The sequence below is a fragment of the Aptenodytes patagonicus genome, chromosome 4, assembly GCF_965638725.1.
Source record: "Aptenodytes patagonicus chromosome 4, bAptPat1.pri.cur, whole genome shotgun sequence".
NCBI classification, from domain to species: Eukaryota; Metazoa; Chordata; class Aves; order Sphenisciformes; family Spheniscidae; genus Aptenodytes; species Aptenodytes patagonicus.
Window position 1 is genome coordinate 83,238,995 of NC_134952.1, and position 22,588 is coordinate 83,261,582.

A 22,588-nucleotide genomic window follows, 5' to 3' on the forward strand; every position below is an offset into this window, starting at 1 on the left:
ACGCGCCGGTCGTCCGGCCGGCCTTAACCCTTGTGCAACACGGAGAGGCGGGGACGCGGGTTATTTATTAACAACAACAAATTTCACACAGTGAAAAAGCGTAAGCGCCGTGCTGGGGGGGAGCCGCTCGAGCCTGACGCAAGGAAGATGAGAGAAGAGGGAGGCGCAGGCAGGACGAGGGAAGCAGGGGTAGGGAAACAAGCCCTGGGAAGCAGTACTCTGAACATGAGATGAGCATTAGATTAGGAGGCCAGATAGAAAAAAGAAATCTTCCTTTCTGTATTCAACTAAAAATCCCTTTTGTGGTCTCTGCTTTGGATTTCTTCGTCTGGGTTTGAACTGTCATGGCCGCGGTTCCAAACCATTCCGGCACCTTCCTCTTGAAAGGGGGATGCGAGCTCTGGAAGAAGAAAACCAAGATGTGGTAAAAAGCAAGCACTGACAGCGGTATAGCTCTACCCCAAAAACAGTCACCCTCACCAAGAGATGGGAACTGTCTACCTGTTTAGCAGAACGCTTATGTCTCCCTTAAACGCAACACCTTTTTTACATAATTGAGGAACTTAACAAAAAAAATCAAGCTAGAGCACGGAGAAGAACCAAAGATGGGAAACATTTGGCTGGAAACAACAGAGGTGTGCCAGCATGCAAATGTTAGGCTGACCTTCACCCATGACCTTTAGAAAAACACAAACCAAAGCAACCCCAACTGTCAAGACAAGAAGTGAAAGAACTGCAGCTCGCCCGTGTGACCTGTGGAAAAAAAAAAAAACACAGCCCCAGGCAGGGGATGGAAGTGGATGCCCCAAGCTGGCGGATACAGCAGCAGTACCTGCTACCTTCCCCGCTTGCTACTGGAGAAAAAGGGACTGAAACCCACAGCCAATTGTGCAAGGCACCTTTTCTTCCCTCCCTCTCCTCACAAAGGTCACGAGCTCTGCAGGACTCACGTAGGGGTCATGTCCCCCAGGGAGAGTCTGAACATACGGCGCTCTCCATGACTGCTGGGTGCATCTCTTGCACTGTGGTGGGAAGAGATGCTAGGGCAGCGTAAAGCCATGAATTCCTCTAAGAGCGTGTAGTGAGGAGATGAATGGGTTTCTGGTCATCCTTCAGCCACCGGTTTTTACGTAATGGAAGACCAATCGCTATCGAGACGTTCATCTCAAGACGAACAAGACTGCTGGCGAGCCGCCCTTGGGAAAGACATCAGGAGGACCCATCTACAGCCAGAAGAGAGGTTGCTCCAGTGCGTACATCGAGAGGTGTGCGCACAACACCAGGACTCGCAGCCCAAGCTTGGGTGAAGCAGGAAGGGTGCAGAGACCATTACACTGGTCGTGCTTTGTTCCTGTGTTGCAACAAAGGGGCTTTATGTGGAACTGATGTTCTGGGAGTTCGCTGAAGCTATCACCAGCAATCGAAAAGATAACATTACAGTGCGTTTAGCGTTTCAAATAAGACAGCTGCTGTGCTATTTAGGAGTTACACCTACCTAACACTGACCAGACCATGAATAATGATTTCTCTGCATGATGTTTTGCACTCATATCAATATCCAGCTTCAAACTGAAGCGAGTTGTACAGCAAGTAGTGCTGGCCAGAGCCACACGAGCTCCCTTTAGAAAAAACACTAGATGTACGCTCATACAACTTGCATTTATATAAACACCAGTGCAACAATCCTTAATGGGATCAGCGTACAATCTCACACAACCCTATACCTGAAAGAGGAAAGGGAGCCAAACGTCCTCTTCAAGTGGTGGAAGCATCTGCCACTAGATGGCTGACAAGATGTACTGGGGAAGAAAATTTCTGTAGCAGGCTGATGCTGTGAGAGAGGTACATCCAGGCACAGCAAGGACAACTACAGCAGCATGCTGTCACTATACCAAGGATATTAACACGGGAAGTCGGCTGGCAATCCAGGCCAAGGTTTTAGGCACAGTAAAGAACCCAGACAGAAGCTGGGGTTTTGGTTTGTTCGAGATCGACACCCCAATCATCAGGTCCGGGCTCTGCTCCTGGCGGTCTCACCTTCAGCTGAGAGTCAGCAAACAGTTCCTCCTCATCGGGATTGAGGGCAGGCTGATTCCAGGAGGCCAGGGTGATGGGCTTGAGGCGGCCTGCTGCCCCTCTGCTGCCCGGCTGGCTGTAATCCACGCTCTGTACAGCCTTTCCATAGGACAGTAAGGAAGCAGGCTGTTAGATGTATCGCAACATTAAAGCTTAAGTCTGCACAAACCAGATTCAATGCAAAGGCTGCGTTTCAGAGGGGTTTTTTTGGAAGTAAATGAGTTTGTAATTATAAACAGAGTTCCAACACCTCTGCTTAATGAGATGACTAGCTATTTCTTATCCATTTCGCCACAAAAAAATTTGAGCAAGTACATCCATTTCAAACACAAGGGAAGCGGAACTTGTACTTGGGCACTTTTTTTGTAGTGGAGAAGAGCACTTCCTTCATCCCCGTGGCCCTGAGAACTTGCAATACTTGCTTCTGACTCACAAATGCTGTGTTTTCTAATGTGTTTTTACAGCAAAGGTGTCAGTTAAAAGTGGCATAGGGGGCACAGAGGCATTAACTTCTAATTTCTATACAATGCCTGCTGGTCATAGGTTGCAACAGCCCAGCTGAGATTTTTGGATCAACTACGCATCTCGGTGTTACTGAGAGCATCGCTAACGGCAAGTCTACAGCACCCTTTATTACAGTAAGCACATCTGTTTACCGAAGCCGAAGGCACCCCTCGCAGATGGGTTTTCTCTGCTCCTTCCTTCAATGTCGGGTTGATCAAATTACCCTGTAGAAGCAGCAGTAATGTAAGGTTGTTAAAATCCAAGAACATTCATTAGCAGATTTAAAAGCTGTTTGCCACAGCGAATTATTAGAACCAGGATATCTTCTGAAGGAGAAGTAAATAAAGACTGTTTGGATTAGCAGTCTACTCATTTGCGTAATATTAATTTGATTTCTAATAGCACATCATTCCTGTTATTAGCTCCAGCAGCTAACAGGAGCAGGAAAAAGTGTAATTAGAGCTCACGCAATCAGACTGCCAGGAGGTCAACTTCAGGAAAAAGAAGGCTCAGACACAGACGTCGTAAAAACAAAACAGCACTCCGGGATGCAAGAAACAATCCATTTGGCAAAATGGCAAGGCTTGAAAAACGGTTTGAGCCAGAGTTCAAGAAATCAACCCCAAACCCTGTAAGGAACAGACATGAAATCCTAGCGCAGGCAGCAGAAGGATTTAGAGTTTATAATTTCTTTTTGCCATTCCCACCAGGAGCCACTCAGTGCAGGGCGGCCTTTTGTACAAGGTACTTAACTGGGGCTTGGGAGACGCCGAGAGGCCAGCCGAGGGCTCAGAAGACTAGCCTGGCCTTCCTCCAAGAGCCACAAAGAGCTCCTTATTTCCTGAGATTTCTCCCCAGTGAGTCAGACTTACGGCATGACACTTTTCTCGTTATCACAGCTACGCCCAGCAGTTTCAAGCAACAGAGGAACCCATGAAAGACTGCGAGACATATCTGGCAGGCATCGCCTCTGGCTTTTTCCCACTCCCAACTTTTCTGCTATCTTAGGGCTTTCTGCTCTATTCCCACATCAGGTTGGTGATCAGCTACCAATGCACAGAAGCAAGGCAAGGGCAGAACACTGGACTTTGTGGCTATGAAGGATCCAGCTTGCCAAAGGTTTTCATACTGGGGAGAACTTGGAATTTCAGCTTTTTCCTCCACTGCCCCGGCTAGTGTAAACCTGGGATTTTACAGGGGACGTAAATAATTTTGCATCCACGTCCCAAAGGGCTGGACAACAGCAGAAAGTGTTCTTCCATCCTCTCTGAGGCCATTATTAAGCTGCAGTTGTGACGGTCTACAGTGGTGGACCATCACATGCCTGATCTTCCTGGGCTGCATGTCCAGGACTTACTACATTAGAGATGAGCCAACAAGTCCCACATGGGAACAGATTAACTCAGGCGACAAGTTTAACAGGTCGCAGCTAGGCTGTACAGGGGCAGCCTTCTTCCTAGGTCAATACTCGGCAAGGGGAAGCCTCTGATTCCGCTCTGAGCATTGCTCTCAGAGGAGAGGGAGGCAGGCTTACTCAAAGCTGCAGGAAAGGTGGATTGTGAAGATGAGACACTAAGCACTACTGGAAACAGCAACAACATAAAAGGGCTTTTAGTCCGCTCCTACAAAGAGAAAACTTTCTTTTCACAAAACCAGTTTTAGACCCTCTTTTACTAACCTTGGTTTTACTCCACAAGGCATCTTCCCGGCTTGCTTCATCTGCTCCTGTTTTTTCCTGCTGCCCTTCTGACCACACCAACATCCTTTTGACGCCTGAGCCATGCTGAGACTTATTTCTATCCTCTTTCTCCAATAACGCAATAGTCATCCTGATGAGATACAGTTCAATATTTGCAGGAACAAGTTTTCGAATAGCTTGAATTTTGGTGGTGTCTTGGAAAAAATATGAACACAATATTAATTGTTTTTTAATCCTCTTGCCCCTTATTCAGTTTTCTTACGTTGTAAAAACACATCAGTTGTCCCTCATTAAACCACAGGATAGATTAAGACTTGGAAAAGACAAGAAATAAGACATATGGGTTTGACTCGTAAGAAAACAGATCATGAGCTCATGGGATAAATCCCCACCTCATTCACGCTCACACAAACCTACTGTCCTCAAATATAGTCTAAAAACATCAGAATCGCCTGCCTCTAACTTGCATGTCCGATCAACCATTTTCTCTTGAGAGGAAGGCTATACTAGCTCAGGCTGAAAAGCCTCTCTGCTTTCTTAAATATAGCGCCGTGCCAGTTCTCCATTCCAGCGTGGCACTAAATTTAAGGAAGCTATCTTAGAGTCTGGTTGAGCCTGTAACTGCTGCTGAAAAGACACGTTAATCCACAATAGGACAAGAGTAACGAAGCTAGCAAGTCAGCAAACTCTGCCAACCTAAGAAATTAAACTACTAGGGCAAGACTGAACTTTAAGTCGCCCAGTCGCAGAACCACAAGTCAGTACACGGTTGTCTCCAGCCTCTGAACTAGCCCATGGCACCACATGACAGTGTTAAGAGGAAGAAGAACTGCTTCTCCTGCATTTCTCGGCCTCCTCATCATAAACGAGGATCTCGCAGAGGAGTTGCACTGGGGAAATTGTACAGCTCTTATTCGACGTATTTTCTGTAGATGCCAGTACTTACAGGAAGACTGTCAGGCCGATGTTTTCTCCAAAAATACTTGAGTAAATACAGAGTCCAGAATGATGCCTGAATCTTTTCAACAGCCATACAACTGAGTAAAAGGATTTGTGAAGGGCTTTTTCGCTTTTCAATAATCACAATTGCCTTATTTTACAGCATAACCTTGAAAGGAAAGCAATGATCCTGGCATTGCCATGCTCTGCCTTTCCACAGCCACAGGCCTTCCAGAAATGATGGGTTCTACCTAAAGAAGCAGCTGAGCTGTCAGTTTGTCATTCCCTTCGTCTGTATGCCACTGTCATGAGAAGCTTCAGGTAAGGGCCGCGATGCTCACCCAAGTCAATGGGAGGATTACGGATAACGTCAGAAATGATCTGTTGAACGTCAGGAGTCAAACCTGCTCGCTCCAGGTTGACAGGGTAGCCAGCTTTCATCGCCTGGAACAGGTGAGCGCCAACCTCAGAAAGAGGCAGAGATCTGCTCTCGCTTATAATCCTCTAGGGAAACAAAGGCAGAAAGAATTGAGACGGCAGAAGTGTCTGAAATACAAACTGAAAGCTCAAAACCTGGCAACCTCCCATTCCCAAAAAAGCTATCAGGGGATACTGGCACATAGCAGTGCAACGAAGCTCCCCAAAACAGCTTTGTTACTCCTAATATTTACCTCATTTCCCTTCCAGCTTGTAAAGAGCATTTTTCTCTTGAGGCTACTACTTCTCAGCTTGAACGCAACATCGCAGCTTGAACTTACTTCAGAGGAAGACAGGTTCTACAGAGGAAGGGTGCTGTGCAGCCACCTCAAAGGCTCACTACAGCCTGCTTATAGCTCACATCCCTCATGTCACAACACTCACTACCACCCCCTTTCCGCCCTGCGGCAGCTGAATCCCAGCAATTTCTACCACAAAGGAAACGGACGTTCTCGCCTCAGTTAAGTCAGTGCATCAACCCAGCTCCTACTTCACGGGATTTCTGTGTCAAAGCTTCAGATGTCTCCCGCAAAGTAGCTGTGATGCACCCGACCTTCCAGTGGCCCGTTGGATTCATAACATCTATGCAGAACACGGATAACCGTGCCAAAACAAATTCCTCCTCATTTTCACACCTGTTAAATGAATTCTTCTCAAACATTTGCCTTGAAGAAAAAACATCTCAAACTTTATCTACCTAAACTTGTACTTCTCAAGAAGAGATTTCAAACTGGTTACTTCTCTTCCTCGGAAGAACAGGTTTCAAGCTTCTATTGATTTCTCCCCGGATGATACACATGGCACACATATAATCATCAGGATTAGTGGCTACAGAGCATCAAGTTACCCATTAATAACTGTACAACTCTTTCTGGTTAATTAGTCCTTAGGTACACTTTTAAGTTAGGGACCATCTGACAAGGTTTACCCATACTCTTGGGAGGGGCAAAGCAAAACTCAAAGCAACTTCGTTTCCTACTGTAGAATTAAAAAGCAATAAATAAAGCTACATCAGAGCAGGTCACGAAGCTCATCTTCACAGGGCACATGGCGTGATGCCAGTTTAGCCACATGCCCTGTAGCATTTCGACAACTTAGATGCGACGGGTAACTTGTCGCCAACTTTCGTTCCTAACAGGAAACACAGCTTGCCAAAATCTGAACTAGAAAGCCACGATAACACTTCGCACTTAGACTTCAGTTTTGCATTGAATCCTTCCATGAGCTTTGTTTCTTGACATGCAAGTCTTACACATGGATATAGCATAGGTAAAGGAATAGGGATTTGCTACCTAAACCAAGAACAGAGTTAGTGAAGTTTATCCCAGCGGTTATTAACCTTAAAGATACACCTATATACGGCCCCATGCTTGTGTCCTTTGCAGCAGGCTATGGATCAGTAAGTTTTTCCTGTACGCCCTTACGACTGTGAAAAGAGAGAAAAAAAAATACAGAAACAGGCAGAACTAACACCTGCAATAGAAAAGCACGCTGCCTAACCGTACTTGAACAGGCCAACGTAGTAACAGCAACATTTCTGCCTGATGCCCTGCCAATCTGTGCGGGCACTGTAACAGCAGGGAGCCGTAACTTATCTCGCTGTATCCCACCTCACAGCGAGCCCAGTTTTTCATACTTTTACCGGTCCATACTGATAAGTTAGATGAGCTACCATTTGTCAGGGAAGATACTGCCTCAGTGTTTTAAAGCAACCCCGCCACAGCATTGGGCAGGGGGTTTAAGAGAACTTGCAAATCCCCCTCCTCTAGACAAAACATCCCCACCGTTAGTTTTCAAAAAGGAAGTGACCTCCACAGGGAAAAAGCTTACCACAGAGAGATTTCTCTCTTGGAACAGGACATAAGTGATACGCTCTGAGCAAGAGAGGGCTCTAGTACGCTTCCAGGGAGATGCTTCTTTCTGATCTTTAGATCCAGATGTGGGGAATGTGTCCGTCTAAATGAGATGAAGAGGATTTATAAGACTTATATCCCAGTAACAACCAATGGATCACCCTCCCATTATCTGAAGTTACCTCAAGGAGTAACATAAATGGAGTCATTCATGTCTATAGAGGTTGGTTTTGACCCCCAAGTCCGTGCTCCAAAGAAAAACAAAGCAAAGAGGGAATCCAGACGGACACCCACATACTCCCCTCTTAATAAAACAAGCATGGGATTGTCCAAGGGACTTGCAAAAAAAACCCAACCAGAAACACAGTGTCCAGGTCAACACAACCTCTTAGGTGTTGCTCATTACATGCAAAACTATTCCATCAGAACAAACTGCGGTATTCAGTCTGCTGCTTAGTACGGGAAACACCTCCATTTGTTTTTATCTTTTGCTCAACACAGATTTCTTGGGGGGAAAAAAAAAAAACCCAGAACACTTTTAGTCCCCATTCCTAGATTGTAATAGCTGTCTGTGAAGCAGTAAGACCACTCCACAGAGTCTTCTCAAGCATTACAGAGAAGTCGTATTGCTGCTCTACCTGCTTTCTAGACTAGATAAATCCATTTAATTTCTATGTAAATCTACAGTTAAGATCCCCAAAGCAAAACTGCTTCATAGCTCCTCTAATCTTCTGCTCCATGGCCCCTCCCTAGTGGTGTCTCTCACCATAGTGACTGGCGAGGAGCCACTCTACAGAAAGTCTCAGACAGAAGAAAATCAGCTGTGAGAAGAGAACCAACAGGAGTATTTCCAACAGCTGGAAGTCTAACCTCTTCTGCCAGTCTCCTAAGGAGAAACTTAAAGGAAGCAAAGCCCTGCCCTCCAAGTCTACCAAGTCAATAGGCCATCGTGAAGGAACATTCACGATACCTTTGGCCTCCAGCCCCAAATCACAAGAACTAGCCGCAAGCTCTCCATACGGCACCTACTGGGGACACAGCCTGGCCAGACGGGTGACCTTTATAAGGATGCCCTTGACTTTCAAGATGACCACACCAACCTGAAACGTCAGCCAGGTCCCAACGTCACTGCCAAGTAGCACATTCAGATTTGGGAGGCCTATTTGTACGCAAGGCTGGCAAGTTTCACTGCCATGCCTGGATGGAATAGCTGTGACGAGGACAAACTATGAAGGAGACATCCGACAGCTGCAGACCAAATTACGCCTTTAAGACTCTTGCAAAGTAGCAGACACTTTAATAAATCGTACCTGCAAACCATTCACTTGGCAGAAGTCCTTTATTTCAGCCAGGAGAGGGACCAACACGGTGGATTTTGCTTCAGATACACCATCAATTTTCTTCAGATTCTCAACATTGGTAGGCCTGGTTTAGGATGAATAATAAAAGCCATGGAAGTGTCCTACGCCAATGCTTTGAAACATCAAGTGTCTGTGAATGACACGCGCTTGGCCTACAGATCTATTGGTCAAAACTTGAAAATGTTATTACTGTACCCTCATCATCTCCGCCACTAATTAAGTTCACTGTTCGCGCTTCTGAAGCATGAAGCTCGACCACAGCAAAAACTTCAAGTTTGCTGCTTAATACTTTGGAGGATCAGTTTACCACATCCATCTTTATTTGCTTTTACCTCCCAAGAGCATGTAAGCCCAGAGCTCTTCCATGAAATAACAACATAGGCATTCCAGAAAGTAGTTTTGTCTAATGCCTTTTAGTACCTGGGGAAGGCACTTCAGATGCATTACCAACCGAGCTGCCCCACAATACCCTCTCATACAATGAGAAAAAAACCGAAGAATTTGTTCCCCTCCTTTCAGTAGTTGAGAGCCACACTAAATTGTGCTTAATCTTTTACACTATAGAGCTACCCATGCAAGGTAAGGGACAAGTCCTGACCAGCAGCTGACCCTTAGCAGGATAAGGGCATACTAAAAGGATCAAAACACATCAGATAGAAGCAGATATAGAAAGGTAAGGATTAGTAGAAAACATACACCCTCCTACTCTGACCGGTCAACCTAACAGGAGGTTTGGATACAGAGACAGGCAAAGTTGTCATTTGTTTGTTTTTTCCTAGTAACTAGAATGAAGAAGCAAGTCTCATGTCAGTAACTGTTTAACTTACACCAGTTAGTGGTCTACAAGGGTATTAGAGCAAATGAAGATCCTCAGGAAAAGAGCTGCTCCTCTACCAATGAGGCATACTCTCCCAACGGAAGCAGAAAGGGGATTTGTGGCTTGGGTTGCAGCCTTCTCAGTTTGTACAACATGTATGCGTGCTGGCTTTACCTTATTCGGGCCATCTCCACCAGGATCTTATTGGTCGCCAAGACAGCTGGAGGAATTACCTTCTCATTAGCTACCTTCTGTCTAGCAGTCAGCAGCTTGCCATACAGAGCAGTCTGTGAAGAAGAGAGCCAAATTCTCATGAAGCACCTCTACATCTCTCATGTAGGTGTAATTAATATGAGAGGAAAAGTTGTAACTTCCCTCATCTTTCCTCTCATATACAAAAACCCTGCAATCCATTAATCCGTCTTAACATATCTAAACCCTCTTCTAGGACTTCTATTCAAAACATCTTTGTAATATTAAGAACTGCCCAAGCCAGCTGCTCCAATACAGGATGACTGTGGTTGACTGCAATTCACAGATATCCTCCCTCTTCCAAAGCAAACCCCACCTTACCTCTAGTTCTTTTTCTCGGGATGAAACAACAGGTTCTGTGGGCTTCAGAGGAGAAGATTTCACCGGCGAGCGCTCTGCAACACTACCAAAAAAAAAAAAAGGTAGTGTGAAACAAGCCTTGTGTTAGATCAATTCATTCAGGAACTTTGCACAAGGCTGTGAGAGAGCAGCAGCCCAACTTATTTTGCCTGCTCTGTGACAGCACCATCAGACCGTGGTCTGGCACCTCGCGCTAGCGCTGCACTCATACGGGACTTGAGCTGGTTGGGGCAGAATCAGCAGTATCCCTAATGTAACAGAACTCCTCTGTGTCTGGTCCTGTAACTTAAAAACAGCCTCTTACTGTACAAAGCTCAAGCAGATGAAATTGCACTTTTGTGAAAAGAGAAAAAAACAAAACCACAAGCACACCAATATCCCTGTGAACAGCCGTATTCCCGTATTGTCAACAAAAGCGCGTTCTTAGAAGCATTTGTCCATTCATGACATCATTCTGACAGCATCCCATGAGAAACACCTTACATTTTGCCCCATGGCAGGTATCATTAATCCTGGCCAAAAAAAGCTAGTGACTTCAAAAGCAGTGACAAGGACACAGCTGCTGTGCTGTAAGCAGAGTTAGCTGATGTTACCACTAGGCACGTCTGCCTAGAGAGCAGCACCGCAGCTACCAGTCCGCGGGCTCGTGTACTTAGGGACATTCACCCCTAATTAGACTGCTATGATAATACTGCAATATCTGTTAGCAGACAAGCTGGACTAAGAGCGTCCTTTCCCAAGCAAAGTGTGAAATAACGCTTCTTTTGGACTGCAGCTGCCCCTAAAATGATTTTTCTTCACACGGCTACAGTGGCAGTTATTCAGCTTAAGTGACATAACCTATTTTCCTGTCGTCTGCCAGCATCAGGCTGCTTGCCTGAAGGAGGAATCGAACTGCTCAGAAACGCAAGGTGGGTTTAATTTGAAGCACCACACAAGCCAGGAAAATAAATTACTTGGTCTGCTTTTTGCAACAGCTTGTTTTATTTCTTTTGACCTGAGGGAGCCTCAACGTGATCTCAGTCTTCTCCAGACTCGTGTGGAAAGGCAGAAACCTACACGCTCACTTACGGCCCCTGCACAAGGCATGGCTTCAGTTCTGCCAGCTTTAAAAGCGAGTCACAACTTGACCACTTTTTTGCCTGAATTATATTTGCAAACTGTTTGAAAAAGCCTATTCCCCATTTCTTTGTTTTTAGATCATCACAAGTTAAAATGTATTACCGTTTCAACCATCACATAGAAGACAGACTAAAAAAACATGGGCCCAGTAAAAGTATCCAATATAAACCTGCTATCGCTCCATTTTTATCAATACTTGCTATTTCTTTTGCTTGGATTTGAAGTAATACCAGTGAGACAGTTTACACTTCAGCAATTCATAAAGCTTGCTTGGCCTGGGACACTACAAATATACACAACTTGTCAAATTCAGCAAAGCCTGTTAAGTGTTGTCATAGTTCAACGTTTTGAAATATAATGCAATGTACAGCAAGTTTTAAGCACGCGACTTTTTTTAATATATTAAACATTTTTACCACCACTTCACATAGGAAAATGCTGGTTTTAAAGGATCATCCTACGAACAGTATCCCTATTAACACAGTCAAAATTAGGTAATTCTGCTTTAAAATACTGTACCTGTTAAGCATGTTATTGCTTCGTGAAGGAGTTGTACATTTTCTTTCATGTGAAAACATATCATACAGAGACATCTATAAAAAACAGAACAAGACAGACAAATGCTGATTTTCGTCTTTCCATTGAAGTTGCTGTTAGCAGCAGCTTACTCATTTGTGACACCACGATACACTCGCAAGGTTTTATTTTTATTTTATGTTTTTTAATACCAACAAGGACGGACCTGCCTGACTGGTGACCGCGTTGCTCCTTTTGCGCCTGGGGAGGACTGCGTTGAGAGCACAGGTAAACGTCTACTGCTGTAATAAAACGAATTATATCTTAATCAAATCAGACCAAGTCATTTGTACAGTGACACTGCCATTTAAAGAAAATCGACATTTTACTAAGCAAACTTATTTGAACTTGGTACAGGGCTATCTTTGGCAAATCAAAAGTTCTTATTGATTTTTATTATTAGAATCACCATTCTTTGTGAAAAAACACCGAGGACCTCAAAGCCTGTTAATACCAAAACTTTAACAAGGGACAAGAATCTTGCCTTATGGAAGAAAGATTTTGGTGACAGAAAAGGTGACAGCACTTGAAAAAGATTCAATTTTAAAGATCGCATTACTGGAGAAAACAAACGAGTACCAACTTTCTGGTTTGCACTAAGCATACAGCTTTTGCCGTTGCTTACTGTTTCATAATAAGCATTTTTTTTTCCTTCTAGAAGACCTGTAGACAGTAGCTGAAAGAGCCACAACAGTAGAATATTAGAAAGCAAAAGAAAATTGGTACTTGGTCATTCCCCGATTTACACATTTTTTTTAGCAACACTAAGACAATCTAGACACCAGAACAGGCTCCTAAGGCCAGCACTGAAGAGCCTTGTTCTAATATTATTTCTTGTCACAGCGATGCCTCTGCAACCTCCAGTTCATTATCTTACACTTCAAAAGGGTTGGTCAGAAGTAGCGTTTGTGAAAACCAACACGATACTATTTATTAAATATAATCAGAAGCAAAAGATTACAAGCCAAACCTCGCATGCTATTTTTTTGGAGCTGTATACTCCGATGGCAAATACCTCACCACCACCACTGAAAAAACTCCCCACTTGTGCAGACATACTCACCAAGACCTTGAAATAGTCAAAGAATTTCACAAAGAGAAATACACGAACACAAACTATTACACATCCGTGTTGAATCAATTCTTGTTACAATAAAGGCTTCTCCGTTTCATTCCCAGCTTAAATTTTATGAAGAAGTAGGTCAAGTGCATAACTGGGAAAACAAGTTGATAGCTGCTCTATTTAAAGTCTCATGATTTAACTCATCAGCATTAGAAAGAACATAAATCTTGATGGATTTTCCTCTACCACTTCTTGTCTTTAGCTGATTACTTTCTCCATGAGGATGCATTGCCACAACATGCTTCCAGGCTACCCGGAATCATTGGTGAAGACACACGCTTTCTAACTAGTTTTGGTAGTTTCTCTGAACTACGTTTCCGCACTAACCTTCCCAGTTACATGACTGTCCGATTAGCTGCACTGAAGACCTCAGTGATGAGGCACTGCCAGATTTAGGCTGCGAGCCACGCTCTCTCGAGAGGACTAGACGACGTGTCACCTTTTGTACCAGCAGTCAATAGAGGTGTCTATCCAGGCAGTCCCACTGACTTTTTTTTTTGTATTATGATACTGCCTAAGGGAAAACTTTGGCTAGAAAAATCAAGTGCAGAAGTCTCCTGCCCAACCTAGCCATCTCCAGAAGCAGGCTTCAGAAACGGACCTGATGTTAAATTAATAAAAAAGTGCTCAAGAGAACGCATGTACTATAATTACCCTCTAGGAGGTCTCTGCAGATTAAGGTCTTCGCTGGACTGTAATAGAAGACTTGGACTTGAGGCAGATCCAGCTTTTAACAGCCAATTCCTACCCTGTAAGAAATAAATCACACGGTTTAGCTATAGATTACTCAGAGAAGCTTTCGATGGGTAGTTTCACACCAAAAAGTACCTTTTGGGTAAGCACGCATGTGGCTGCAAACTTGCTATGCCCGTAGACCTCTCTGAGGAATCCTTCCATCATCAACTGTTGGCAGAGCGATTTCCACCAGTTCTCCGGCCAGTCTTTTCCACTACCAAAGAGAGGGTGTCTTCGGTATCTGTCTGGCAAGCGTTGAGAACTCTAAAATGATTAAAAGAATTGGTCAGACTTCTCCAGTCGTTGTGGAAGAGAGTTTCCAATATAACCAGTAAACCAAAAACCCCAGATGCGAGGAGCATGCCCTCAAGAACATTCCTCCACAGAAGAACTTTACAGAAAAGTCACAAGCCAAAATATTTCATTGAAGTTGACATGACACGCATTACAATAACCACACCTACAGCACCTCAACGATAAGAGCATAAACCATGCCTATTGCCTCGTTCATGTCACCTGAAGAGCAGTTTCACCTCTACTAACCTAATCCACGTCTCTGCTTTCTGCCAAGGCTGGGACAAGATCATGACTTTTGTAGTAAGACCCCAGACAAACCTACTCTTAGATCACAGAACCGTTAAAACATATCCCTGTGTATACGGAGGAGGTTACAGCAATGACCCAGCCATCCACAGCAGCAAAGAAAGTCATCTAGTGCAGTTTGTATTCAACCGGTTCAAGTCAACCTGGCCTTCATTGCAAAGTGGGGTTTGTTTGTTTGTTTTTTTAAAAAGTTGCTGTTTTACTCATCTCTTACCAGTGGTTCAGACTCTAAAAAAGCTGATAGCTCCTGTCTGATGGGTTCTCATCCCCCCTGAGCTCAGGGCCCAAATGGATGGCAAGGGGCTAAAGCCCCTTTCACAAGAAGAGCAACTCTTGGCACAAGCCTGAAAAGTTGAGAACTTTCCTGAAACAGGAACGTAACAGGGGATCAAGCATCAGTAGGTAAAAGCATCTCAGACGGAAAGAAGTTTCAGTTTATTGCCATAATATGAAATCAACAGGAAGGAAGGCTTCAGACCCTATTATCTGTAAGACTTGCTGAATCTCTCTCCACTGGAGAAACTACATGGTCAAACAAGTAGTTTTTTCTTTTATCTATACGTGTACGTATATATACACCAATCATATCCCCCAGAGAGTGTACGTGTGTAAATACATATCTGTGATGCTGATTAGGTAAGGACATCCCATGGGAGGGCGTGGTAGGAAAAAAGCAGGGGGCACGACTAACAATTACCATCTCTGACAACAGGACACACAGTGGGGTAGAGGCTCACCTCTTGCCATTTCTAGGGCTTGGTTGTTAACACAGGTTTTCCAGATTCCTGTTAGCACTTCTACCAGAATCCCTTCATGCTAGGCACTACGCAAACACAGAGCATCTATACCCAAGAATGCAGTTTTCCTCATAAAGGAAAATAAAGCAGGTTGACGTAGAAAAGAGGAAGCCAAGTGAAAGAAATCCAGGACAGGCAGTGGTCAGCGCACAGTGGCCTGCTGGGCTCCGTACCACCTCCAGGGATCACAGTAAGGAGCAATTTGGAGAATTTTAGATGGTCAAGGAGCTGCTCTCCTGCATGCACAGCGAGAGGAGCACCAGGCAGAGGGGCTTGTTTCAGACCTTTAGCAGCAGGGGATGGAAGCTGGAGCAGCCAGCTGCAGACAAGAGGGACTCAGCTTGCTGCTGGATGGGACCAGGGCACAGAGCCCTGACGGTGAACACAAGCGAGTCACCTATTCAGCAGGCAAAGAGAAAGCACCGAGTCCCATGTCCTCTCTTCCAGAGAGCCCTCGTTGGACTTTTAACAGGCATTATTTAAAAGCATGATTACATTCCCAAGCTTTCAGTTATGCCAGTTACATTAATTACTCCAATGGCAGCATGTTTGACTTGGAAAACAAACTCAACAATGAAAATATCTATAAAAGGAATAAGATGCAAAACAGTAAACTTGTCCGTGTTTGGGCTAAGCATCATCAGTTAAGCTAGGCATAGGACTGATCAACAGAAGCCAAAATAGCAATTTCAGCTTCGTACAAATTATTAAATGCTAGAGGTACTACTAAAAGCCACTCACAACCACTTTCTGAGACTACTAATAATGATGAAATAATTGCTGAAATAGCTACAGATTCCCCTGTTTGCTGATAAAAGGAGACCTTAAGAGTTACATATTCTTCTTGGTTTAGCAGGGTTAGTATAATATTTCTGTCAAGGCAGCTCTAATTCAGTTTCCCAGAGGAGACTGTTCCCTTCCGTGGTCTGAGTCAGCTTTCAAACATGAAGCGAAGCACGGTCTCCCTTGTGGTCCACCCAAAGCCTGTTGGAGGCCACCTGGACTTAGCGAAAAGACAGCACCAACTTCAAAAGTGCTGTTCTCCATAAACTATACACAAGCTTTTAAAGCAACATACCAGTCAGCCTCAGACTGATATAGCATGTAAACTTAAGGTGATATTGATCATTTCATACATTTGTTCTAGAGTATACATTGATGCAATGAATAAATACTTGTTAAAGTTATGTTAGCCCAGAAAACGTTATTCTTGTAGGCAGTAAAAGGTTATTCCTTATTTGCAGTGCAAATTTGGCATCATCTTCACTTCTTCCAGTAGTGTCTAATAAATTAACAATCAAGACTACGTTAAAATCTGTAACAGTATTTTCCCCTTAGACACACTTGTGTGACAATTAGCAACTGAACTTTCTTATTAAAAGGAAAAAAAGAGGGACATCATTCACCCAGTTTTATCAAGTACTACAGGTGATTCCTCCCCCCCCCAGGTTGTAAACATAAAAAGTGATTCTGTTCTTACTCTCATATTTTATTTCAGGTGAGTTTCCTCTTGCCCAGTATTTAAAAAAAATCATTAAGTGAAAGAACGTAGAAATCCTTTGTATTCATGCTAGTATCCTACTTCCCGTCTCGCTACTCCAAGTCAGCCAGCAGTACAAAGCTAGAACGCAAGCCACCATTTGCTTTATTCGAACGTAAAGCAACTGATTACCAAGCAGAATGAAGAATAAACATCTCTGAATTTTCATTCTGAAAAGGCTATTCCTTTCAGGATAATGGAAATCATGAATCTTCATGAAAAACACACTTAACTGTCTCTACGAAAACATCAAACTCGCCATAAAGAAAACAAAAGCTCGAGCCTTAGAGGAAGAGCTTTAGAACCTCTGCCAATACTTGGGCTGGCATTCGTGTGTTTAACAGACTATTGTCAATAACCAACTCAAAACAACCCACAAGTAACAGGACAGCTCCGCACAAGGCAAATAACAGGTACTATTTCTAAGCGGAACTCTTGGGCCAGAGAAGGCTGAACGTTGCACTGTTAAGAAAAACAGAACTAAGATGGCAAGAGCTTGGAGGCAGAAACTGTTCATTTGCTGTACGTGCACAAAATTAAGTACAGCATGCTTTCTCTGAGAAAAAGGTACTCAATACACATCTATAAGTATGTGTATCAATGTATTGTTTGGTATATCGATAAGGAGGGACACTGTAACAGTCCCTCCGCTCTCAGAACACATACAAGGATTTTTACTATCACTTACAGACCCTCGGAGAAACAAAATGGGAACTCTAGTTCCAAACTTCTCTTCCAGGGCACCCACTGCAGACAGCAGCTGATACGCTTGCTTCCCAAAGTCCTGTAAACCACATTCTGCGTCACTGGACACTGCGAAACAAGAGGCTCTGAAACGCACAAAGAAAACCAAGTTTAACACACATACAAATCAAGTCCCTTCCCCTTCTTTCAAATATTGTCTATCAAGTGATAACTAAATAAAATACACACTTCAAGTTACATTAATATAAACAAACATGTTCAAGCGCAAAGAACTCGAACTGAAAAAGACGTGAGACCAAGCAAAAGTCAGGATCGCTTGTGGTGAAGACAGCTGCCCAACCCCACAATAAGCCATTCTTCATGGTACTTGCTGTGACAGAACAACATTGTCTCAGCAATCTTCTGAATTTAGTATTTGAATATTTGGACTGTTTTACACATACAAGACATTTCTTTAATTGCACCTAGTATCAAAGAGGTTTTTGTCTGGTTTGTTTTTTTTTTTTCCCCAATAACACAAAGGGAAAAAACCAGAAGGGAAGAGCAACCCCATTAAAGATTTTCTAGGGTTTGTTAACGCATTTATTACTGTCTCGAAGAACCTATCGAAAAATTAGTGGTACAAATCACTTCTAAGGAGAAGAAAAAGGACAGTCATCTTTTTCAAGTGATTTCAGTTCTGCAACACAAATTCACTACGTGGCTCTTTACTGGCACAGCAAGGTGACTGCAAAGATAGAAATTATCATCTCTCAAATTTTCTTCTTGGTTAGTTTCAGTAGAGGCCAGGCAAAGATTTCTTAATCCTTGAGCATAAAGGAAGTGTTGCTGAATTGATAACAGTTTTCCAGAAAGCAACACAACATAACATCTTGTCTCTGATCAGGAAGCATCACGCTACCAGCAAGAACAAGGAATCCTTTATTATAGCTTCAGGGAAAGCGTGTACGTGCACACAGGAGAAACTGAGGAAGGTGTTTCTCCTCATACTTGTGTGACTACCGGCCCCCGGCTTCTCTTCAGCACATCTATGAGATTATTAGCAGTGCTATAAAGAACGTATGTCATCACACACTGACAGAACAGCTCCCTTAACACTGGCAATTTAACCTTAGACACATGGTGTAATGCTCCACTTGCAAGTGTTTTCTTTTGGGATTAATTACCTAACAGGACTTAAACTACTGAACAAAAGTGTATTCACAGACTAAGAGTGTTGCTTTAAACCCTTTTAGGAACTGTGACCACACTTCGTTTACAGGCTTTCCCACAGCCTAACTTAGGGCTTATAAGCAGCCTCATGGCTTGCTCAACTATTTAGGAGAAGGTCAGAGACAGTTGTTCAAAGATAAACTTCAGGCTGAACATCTGCAAGATCAGCTGCACCAAAAGTCAGTTCTTTTAGATGATTTGCCTTCTAAGTCATCCTGAGAGAACGTAACCTCTTGTATCAGTCTTCAGGGAAGAAAGCTTACCCGGACCTGCAATTATCACAGCATTCTTCTGTGCCCATGATGCCAAAGGATACCTTTCGGAGTTGTTTGTCTTCAAAGTGAGACAGGATGATTCTACCCAAAAGGAACATAGGGAATTCAATAAAAGAGGAAGAATTTACACGTTAAATTTATTGCAGAAAAGAGTTGAAATCAGCATCATTAATTAATTCAGTGGGGAGCCAATTATTTGGCCTTGATTCTTCTAAAGAAACTTTTTTTTTAAAAAAGGTAAATAAGTAAGTATATATTTGCTGAATGCCGCATTTTTTGACACTGCTTTTTAATATGAAACACGTTTACAGCACACATTGTGAGTATAAGACGCCTTCTGGTTACAACCTCCAGTTGTGACCGAGTCGCAATGGCTCTTCCCAAAGCTGACTGAAATGACAGAGCATTAAATAGATGCCAGTACTCACTTCCTCCTGCAGCTATTTGACACAAGGTACTTCTCTATTTTTGCCAACATCTTCAGTTTGTACAACCGGAACTTTTCATTGCGTATCTCGTTTAGAAGATGTCTGTCAGTCAAAAGGAAAAGTGAAGAGCCTTAAATGCTGACCGCTAGTCCCCTGTCCCACACCAAAAATCAGACTGTCAGACAACCGTCTTGGTCAAATTCACCGGAAACGGCTAGAAAAAAAATCCTACTGAAACTAGACCCGAACTGCCTGCCTGTTTCTCCACAATCTCGATCCTTATCGCATGGGGCACGCTCAGAAGAACGCCTCATTCACATTCCTCTACATACGACAATTATACTGAACAGGGCAGAAGGAGAGACAGAGAGCTCCTTCCAACCCCACAAGCTACTATGCTTCAGACATCCATGTCAGAAGGCACAGAGCAGGGAACCAAAGGCAAAGGGCATTGAGAGAGGGCAATTTCCCTCAGTCTCTAGTTTTTCCAGACAAACTCTGGCAAGTTCTCATCAATGCCACCGCCAGATGACAAAACATGCTAAGATAGCATCGCTCTTCTAAGAAATTTGGGGGCGGCATGTTAGGATACACCTACCTGTTGCCTAATTTAATATCCTTTATAGTACTCACTGGAAGCATCCAGCTGAGAAAATAGCATGAGAGTGCTTGATGGGTGTATGGAGCACTCACTCTGCCCATGCTCTGAGCTGCTGCATGAGCCAAACCTGGGCTACCATCTGCACCACCCTCACTGTGCCACATGGAAAACAAGCCAATACTGCAGGTGTTGGGCACCACAGTAACACAGCTATACCATTCCAGCTCAAAGTTGAGCTAAGCAAGTTTCTGCCCGCCTGCAGAAAAAGAAAAGAGAGCAGGGAAGTATACGGTTTCACAGACTCCGGCAGCCTGCTGACACAAGTTCAAATGACTGAGTTCAGACATTTCTCTGATCCTATACCAGCTACAGACAAAGTTAACAGGAGAACTCTACAATCGGGATTCCCCCACCCACAAGAAAAAAAAAAGTATGTATTTATCCATTTAGACATCTAAATACTGGAGAGAAAAAGAGTAATTGTACAGCATCAGCACTCTTAAGGGGTGATGATGGGTCTAAACCCAGGTCAGATGGGTCTAAAAACAAGTCTTGTAAGTCACCTGACAAGCGATCAGGTTTTATCACTGCCTGCCTTGCAAAGCATCTTCAGAAAGCAGAACTGGAACAAGGACAAACTCATTAACATTAGGGCACTTGTGGATTATCTTCTAGAAAAAAGTATGGCGTACTTAGTACCGTGCGTATGCAGGGAAGGACTTGGAACCATTCCAAAAATAAGTCACATTTTCAACCCAACCCACCCTGCCCCTCTTTCTTTTGGTATGTTTTGGCTATCTGTGTCAAAGCAGTTGTCTTGAGTCATTTACCTGTTAAAATTCAAGTCTGCCTCAGTCCACAAGACGTGACAAGAAGCGGGAAGCCCATCGCGACCAGCTCTCCCAATTTCTTGGTAATAGGATTCCATTTCCTTAGGGGCACCGTAATGAATCACCATCCGGATATCTGCTTTATTGATGCCCATTCCGAATGCCACCGTAGCCACAACACACTGCAAAACAGGAGCCACGTGCTGAATATTTTTGAAATGAGCATCAAGAATATGCCTGGATTAGTCCTCACACACTTCGTGACAACTTTTTGCTACGGACTCAAAATTCAGCCTAAATTACAATGGCTTCAAAACCGCACTCAACTTCCACAGTACTGCTGTTAAGTGATTTCGGTCAGAGCACGAGCATAGGATTAAACATGAGGGTGATGATGTGTTGCGGCAAATGCTCGAGTGTTTTCAAGCAGTTATTCTCAAACAGAAGGCACAAAACCTATTGCAAAGAGGAACACAAGAAGTCCCAGAATAACTCTTCGCCTGCTTAGCTGCAGAAGGAAGTAAGCGGCTCACAGAACTTGTGATGATATTGTTCCAGATACCGCTATTTTCCTCAGATGCTATAAATTTTTAAGACACTTTCTAAAGGAATTTGAAACATAAGCCAGGAATCCTATTACTGTCAGCATAGACCAGCAACTTCTTTGCCCAGAACTGGAGACGCAGTAAATGGGAAACAGATGCTGATATTCCCAAATTCTTTCTCTACCAGAAACTCTGCAATTGTAAATAGGACGAAGTGGACTTAGTTTCCTACGTACCTGAATTTCATCCCTCATGAACTGATGATGGATCTCTCTCCTTTGTTTGATTTCCATACCAGCGTGGTAGGCACCGCAGGCCACATGGAGTTTAATCAGTTCAGACATAACCCGTTCGGTGGCCTTTCTTGAATGGCAGTAGATGATAGTGGGGCCTTCAAACTCATACGCAGAACTGCTATAAATAATAGCAACATGTAAAGACACAGAACAGAAGCGGCCACCCTTCCACAAAGTCCGACTGAACCTATTTGAAAAGGCAACGTAGCTTTTCCGGCAGTTCACCTTCTTGGGGATTTAGAAATTGAAACAGATTTTTAACTGGTCCACTCGTACACAAATGGTCTGTCCTTTGGAAAAATGGACTTGGAAGCTATTTGGCGCTCATTAAGTTTATTTTGCAAAGCACGGAAGATTTTGGTCTCTGTAGAAGCAGCAGGATAAGGCCTCCCAATTTCTTCCAAGTCATCAGGAAATCTGCTTTTACAGCTGTCACTTGAAAGGTCTCTATTTACATAACAAGGTACAAATGAGCAATGAGGAATTCACTTATATTGCTGTAGAGGCACACATTGTAGCTTGCGACAAGGAAAAGAACAGGGCCAGAAGGTGTACACCACCGGCTCCGCTAACAGAAAAGGACTGCAATTCTTCTGCTCAGATTAGCTTTATTAAAAAAATAATCTTACCACAGATTTATAACGGACTCACACACACTGTGTACAATACTGTTTGGAAAGTTACCCACCAGCCAATCCATTGTAATTGTTCAAATGGCTACAGTGTCATCAGGTCCTCCCAGGATCAAGTGATCCTGACGATCCTTAAGATAACAACATGCAAACAGCGGGAGTCCATCGCTGCTTGTCTCAAAAGCCTTTTATCAAATTGGTGGGGGGGGCGTGGGGAGGGCAACGACACG

At 43.6% G+C, this 22,588-nt stretch overlaps 1 protein-coding gene across 10 annotated transcripts in view; it reads right to left on the reverse strand.

The window, feature by feature from the left end:
• Window positions 1-44: 44 nt before the first annotated feature.
• WRN (WRN RecQ like helicase) overlaps window positions 45-22,588 on the reverse strand; it is a 47,966-nt gene continuing 25,422 nt past the window's right edge. For 9 of the 10 annotated variants that reach the window (XM_076337411.1, XM_076337418.1, XM_076337408.1 and 6 more), the window contains 18 exons: window positions 21,667-21,844; window positions 20,886-21,067; window positions 19,455-19,556; window positions 19,015-19,107; window positions 17,523-17,664; window positions 13,988-14,158; window positions 13,814-13,908; window positions 12,203-12,278; window positions 11,980-12,053; window positions 10,300-10,381; window positions 9,901-10,013; window positions 8,859-8,973; window positions 7,526-7,651; window positions 5,560-5,722; window positions 4,259-4,473; window positions 2,733-2,804; window positions 2,038-2,175; window positions 45-400 (listed from right to left, as the gene is read on the reverse strand). In XM_076337411.1, coding sequence (XP_076193526.1) covers window positions 284-400; window positions 2,038-2,175; window positions 2,733-2,804; window positions 4,259-4,473; window positions 5,560-5,722; window positions 7,526-7,651; window positions 8,859-8,973; window positions 9,901-10,013; window positions 10,300-10,381; window positions 11,980-12,053; window positions 12,203-12,278; window positions 13,814-13,908; window positions 13,988-14,158; window positions 17,523-17,664; window positions 19,015-19,107; window positions 19,455-19,556; window positions 20,886-21,067; window positions 21,667-21,844 — 2,254 coding nt within the window. In that variant the 3' untranslated portion in view covers window positions 45-283. The remainder of the gene's footprint in view (window positions 401-2,037; window positions 2,176-2,732; window positions 2,805-4,258; window positions 4,474-5,559; window positions 5,723-7,525; window positions 7,652-8,858; window positions 8,974-9,900; window positions 10,014-10,299; window positions 10,382-11,979; window positions 12,054-12,202; window positions 12,279-13,813; window positions 13,909-13,987; window positions 14,159-17,522; window positions 17,665-19,014; window positions 19,108-19,454; window positions 19,557-20,885; window positions 21,068-21,666; window positions 21,845-22,588) is intronic. The other variant, XM_076337412.1, reaches the window with a different exon arrangement.